At 40.9% G+C, this 6,039-nt stretch overlaps 1 protein-coding gene across 1 annotated transcript; it reads left to right on the top strand.

Moving 5' to 3' along the window:
* Window positions 1-779: 779 nt before the first annotated feature.
* LOC120942555 (olfactory receptor 1019-like) lies at window positions 780-1,900 on the top strand. Its single transcript, XM_040355530.1, has one exon. It carries the CDS (start codon window positions 964-966, stop codon window positions 1,894-1,896), a length of 933 nt encoding a protein of 310 aa, XP_040211464.1. The 5' UTR covers window positions 780-963; the 3' UTR covers window positions 1,897-1,900.
* The last annotated feature ends 4,139 nt before the right edge of the window (window positions 1,901-6,039 follow it).

Below are 6,039 nucleotides of genomic sequence, written 5' to 3'. Positions count from 1 at the left end.
TTTGAAAAATCGGTGCTCCCCAGCCGTAGGTCCCCCGGACAACAAACTTTGCACACTTGTAGAGGAAGAGTACATGTGTGTTTGGGATCCAGGGGAACTATGGCCGGCTGGTACCGGGTCCCAAAATTCCGGGAGATCCGGCGCAAAAAGGTGACTCGAGAATAAGCCGAGGGGGGCAGTTTCAGCACAAAAAAATTTGCTGAAAAACTCAACTTATACTTCAGTATATAGGGTAAATATATCTGATAGTATATCTGAAAATGTCTTTATATTTGTACAGTTTTGTAGAGGGAGGCTCCTTAGTTACATTGATAATTATAAATAACACTTTGGTCCTGACTCATCAAATTACAAACATTGATAAATACTGTTTCAGACGTTCTAAGATTGAAGGGGACCTGTCATTAGAGAATATTGGAGGCTGCCATTGCTGAGCTTCCTCTTTAAGAATGTTGATCCCCTGACCATCATGCTGATGCTTGTGAATATTATTGTTCATTCTGGGTCTGTGCTTTGCTATGTCTTCAGCTCATTTTAATGTAGATCTTACCCACAAAATCCTTGTTCTCATTTTTTTTTCATTGTTTGTTTTTAATCTCAGTGCTGCTGATCTCCTGTGGTCTCTTTTACTCTGTTAACCCACTTCCTGTCTACATCCACTCACTCCAAGTTTTGACCCGAGGTTAGAAAATGCTTAGACCCTTTGCACTTTACACACCAGCCAAGACTGGGGGTTGAGGATGCCATCATTTTCATGTAGCACCTGGTTAAGTCAGCAAGCCCTGGGAGGTAGACATGTGCATTCATTTTCGTCCAAATGCATTTGCTATTGGATTTTGTAGACATACATCAAGGCTGTCGATGAATTACTGAGACGTGTTGTGATTTTTTTAGGTGTATTTTCAGCATTTATTTTTGCTTACTAATCTCATCGTAATAAAAGTAAGGTTTACACATTTTAGAATGGGAAATCAAACAATTGTGAAGGAATTCCTCCTCACTGAACTGTCCGAATTTCCAGATCTTCATCTCCCTCTTTTTTTCCTCTTCCTCCTCATCTACCTTCTGACATTAATCTGGAATTTTCTGATCATTGTCCTCATAGTCACCGACTCTCACCTCCATGTTCCTATGTATTTCTTCCTCGGGAACCTGGCCGGTTTAGACCTCTGTTATTCCTCATTAACCGTCCCACGAATGTTATTTGATCTTCACACCAAGACAAGAAAAATTTCCATACAGGCTTGTATAACCCAAGTCTTCTTCTTTTTTTACTTTGGTAGTTTTGAGGTTTTTCTGTTGTCTGTCATGTCCTATGACCGATATACCGCCATTTGTCAGCCATTACATTACACACAGATCATGAGTTGGAAAGTCTGTGTACAGTTGGTGTCCATTGTGTGGTGTATCAGCTTTACTAATTCTGTAATTCACACACTTTATGCCTTTAAATTAACATTTTGTGGATCGGATATTATAGAAAGTTTCTTCTGTGACCTTCCACAATTGCTTCAGATTTCCTGCAGTGACACCTTCATCAACGTTCTGCTCATTTTTGTCCTGGGAGGCCTCCTTTCTGCTGGATCTCTAATACCGACCTTCCTGTCCTATGTCTATATAATCAAAATGGTTCTCAATATAAAATCTAAGGGCAATAGCAGTAAAGTTTTCTCTACTTGTACCTCTCACCTGACAGTGATGTTTTTGTACTATGGTTCTGTTTTGTTTAATTATTTTGGCCCAAGTGCTGGTCATCATTTATCTGGTGACAAAGCGGTGTCCGTCTTTTACACGGTGATCACTCCTCTCCTCAATCCTCTCATCTACAGTCTGAGGAACCAGGATTTCAAAACAGCATTTCAAAGTGTTTTCAGGAAGATCTTTCCACCAAAATAGAGAAAGAGAAAGATAGGATCGTACTTGTTATGGGTAACACATAGTTACAGAGTTAGTAAGGTTGAATAAAGACATCAGTCCATCCAGTTTAATCTGTGAGGGTGTGTGTATTTATGTCTCTACAACTTATCATATTCCTGTATGCTGTGTTATCTAAGGCCGCCTACACACGATCGGTTAACCAGAGAACAATGGTCTGATGGACCATTTTTATCAGTCAAAACCGATCATGTGTAGGCCCCATCGGTTAATTAACCTTTGGTTAAAAAAAAGCCAACTTGCTTTAAAATTTCTTGAAATAATGGTGCAAGAGGGCGCTAATTAGCAAAAACCTAGTATAATATAACTAGGATTGGTGGGGTCAATGTAATAAACAAAAGCAAAGAGACAAAAAGCTGAACAGCACAATAGATATGTGGATTGAATATGTGATTATACTCCCCAATTATGGGCAGATATGTGCAAAGGTGAATAAGTACATTGATCTAATAAATAATATAGAAGTCCCTCTGAAAGTCCATATAGAAATCGATTCAATATTCAATGAACTGGCATTTAGAGCAAACAAAAGTGATTCCAGAATGTTGTTAATGGATTCATGTAGTAAACCATCAGGTGTGTAGATAGCCTTCACCACTTAATTACAGCTTCACCCGAAGTGCCTTGAACACCAAATGCGCTTACCACAAAGATGGGACCTCTTTATAAAAGTAGGTCATACAAGCTGGGCAGGATAAGTGCCTGCTCACTGTGCGGCAAAAGATGGAACCATATCTTGAGTGTTGAACCAATTAGAACTCAAAGAAAGCAAAAAGGGGGGATCACATAGTGTATTACCATTTATTATAAAATACAGATAAAAAATACAGCCAAGTGGCCTCTTACTTAGAATGTGCCCACCCGGCACTGGGACTGCTTGTGTATCGCTCTGGCGTGGAGATCCGCTCCGCTATGCGATAGAGGCGATCAATGACCTAGGCTGGGTAATGCTAAGTGCGGCGCTGTATTGGACTAAGCGTGGGGTAGCCAGATTTCGCTGCCAAAAATTTAACTGATGGACGCCTAACCGATAGGTCAAACCCAATCGTTAGTACGCACGACCATCGGTTAAAAATCCACGCATGCTCAGCATCAAGTCGACGCATGCTTGGAAGCATTGAACTTCATTTTTTTCAGCACGTCGTTGTGTTTTACGTCACCGCGTTCTAACACGATAGTTTTTTTTAACCGATGGTGTGTAGGTACATCAGACCATCAGTCAGCTTCATTGGTTAACCGATGAGAACGGTCCTTTGGACCGTTCTCATTGGATGGACTGATCATGTGTACAAGGCTTAAGACAGTGGTCATCAACCCTTTCTTCAGGGCCCACTAACAGGCCAGGTTTTATGTAATTCCTTGATGAGATGCAGACTAGATTACTGCAATCACTAAGCATGTATTTCAGTTATCTTGCAAACCTGGCCTGTTAGGTTCCCTGAGGACAGGGTTGATGACCACTGCTCTAAGATGTCCATCAAGTTTTTTTTAACCACTTAAGGACCGGACCAATATGCTGCTAAATGCCCAGAGGCGTTTCTACAATTCAGGACTGCGTCGCTTTAACAGACAATTGCGCGGTCGTGCGACGTGGCTCCCAAACAAAATTTGCGTCCTTTTCTTCCCACAAATAGAGCTTTCTTTTGATGGTATTTGATTGCCTCTGCAATTTTTATTTTTTGTGCTATATACAAAAATAGAGCGACATTTTTAAAAAAAAAACAATATTTTTTACTTTTTGTTATAAGAAAAATTGAATAAACTAAATTTTAGCCAAACATTTAGGCCAAAATGTATTCAGCCACATGTCTTTAGTAAAAAAAAATTGCAATAAAAAAAAATAGCTACCTAGTGGCAACAGTGACACTAATACAGTGATCAGAAAAATGATTGCTTAGTAACACTGGCAATAGGGAGTGAAAGGGTTAACTAGGGCGGTGATAAAGGGGTTAAAACTTTATTAGGGGGTACGGGGGCTACCCTGGACCTAACACTAACTGCCTGTCACACTAACTGTCACACTGACACTAAATGCAGTGACCAGTACATATATGATCACTGCATTCAGTGACACTGTGACAGGGGGGTGGGGGGGGGGCATGATCGCAAGGAGTTAATGTGCCTACATGTCCTGGTGTCAGTGTAGTGTTGTGCAGACTCACTGTGTGATGTCTTCTCTCCTCAGCGGCGGTTGAAAATACCGCCGAGAGGAGAGATCACATCACTTCCCTCTTCCTGTGTTTACACAGGCAGAGGAAGTGACACGCGTAGGAGGACGCGCATTGGCTGGGAGCGATCCGGAGGGGGCGGACAAAAACGAACAGCCGCCCCCTCGTCACCGATCGCTCCCACAGCCACGGGGACCCCCGACCCACGTCTAGGCAGGGACGTACAGGTACGCCAATGTGCCTGTACGTGCCATTCTGCCAACGTATATGTACATGCGGCGGTCCTTAAGTGGTTAATCCATTGAACAGTTGTTTATTCTAATGTGCATGTCTTTTTTTAAAACTTTATTTCTATTAAAGAATATCTTGTTTTACAAAATGTATCAAAACAAACATCCCCCTCCCAAGTTCTTCCATCCCTTTAACAAGCAAAAGGTAAAATATACACAATTTGGATGTTACCTGGGTGGGTAAGACCTATCTGATTCACCCTTCAGTTATATATCAATTATCTTCATATTTAGTTACCGTATATACTCAAGAATAAGCCGAGGCACCTAATTTTACCACAAAAAAATGGAACAACGTATTGACTTGAGTATAAGCCTAGGGTGTCCATCTGCATGCCTCACTGTGCTGATGGGTCTAAATTCCCACCCAATCACTTCACTCTCACATCGCCATCCATTCAACTCATTCACTCATCTTTCACTCCCACATGGTCTAATCTCTCTTGGGTCCACTGACGTCCAAAGGGAGAGGATTCTCCATTTTGCTCAGATCCTCCATAGCTACTAGAGTTCAGGAGACCAGTTACAAAGTCACAACCCGATGGTATAGAGTGCCCACTACCCTGCATCATTTTTTCCCACAGGTTTCTAACCTGTGCTGGTGCTGCAGGGGACGATGCTGCACGTCTTTTGGGCCTGTCCCAAGCTCTCCCCTGTCTGGCTCGAAGTGACCCGCACGATTGAACACTTGACTGATGTTTCCCCTTGAGGGGAACCCGGCGGCCTGTCTGCTTGATCTGTCGGATCGACCTGTCTGGAAATATAAGACCTCTCTCACCATCCAATTTCTCTTGGGTCACTTCCCATCCTTTAAGTGTTTTTCTACGCTATTAAAATTTCCAAATCTTGTCATATTTCTTTTGCCCCCCCTGCTTTATATATACCACTTTCTCCTTGAGAATTACCCCGTTTATACTATAAACCCATTCCCCACTGGACAGAGGTGTCGCCGACTGCCATCTACGGGCGATCAGATTCCTTGCTTGAAATTAGCATCTCATGACTGCTACTTGAGTATTTCCTGTGTTTCCCACTACCTCCACTAATCTCAGTAGGCAGTAGACATGTGCATTAATTTTTCTCTGAATTGCAGGTAATTGTGTTATCGTTTTAACAAACGAAACTAATGCACAGAATATGAAAACGGAATAAACAAACCCTTTATTTTCGTTTTCGTTGGTCGAATGTGCCTAACCTTAACTCTATTAGTCCAATATTATTCTACATAGAGAGAAAAGATTGGACATTATAGAGAGAAAAGATTTGATATAGAGAGAAAAGATTTGATATAGAGAGAAAAGATTCAACATTATAGAGAGAAAAGATCCGACATTATAGAGAGAAAAGATTGGACATTATAGAGAGAAAAGATTGGACATTATAGAGAGAAAAGATTGGATATTATAGAGAGAAAAGATTGGACATTATAGAAAGAAAAGATTGGACATTAGAGAGAGAAAAGATTGGACATTATAGAGAGAAAAGATTGGACATTATAGAAAGAAAAGATTTGACATTATAGAAAGAAAAGATTGGACATTATAGAAAGAAAAGATTGGACATTATAGAGAGAAAAGATTTGACATTATAGAGAGAAAAGACTTGACATTATAGAGAGAAAAGACTTGACATTATAGAGAGAAAAG

Source organism: Rana temporaria, chromosome 6 (genome assembly GCF_905171775.1).
Source record: "Rana temporaria chromosome 6, aRanTem1.1, whole genome shotgun sequence".
In the NCBI taxonomy this organism is placed as follows: domain Eukaryota; kingdom Metazoa; phylum Chordata; class Amphibia; order Anura; family Ranidae; genus Rana; species Rana temporaria.
Note: the sequence above shows the minus strand (reverse complement) of the source record. Positions and strands in the feature narration are given on the sequence as shown.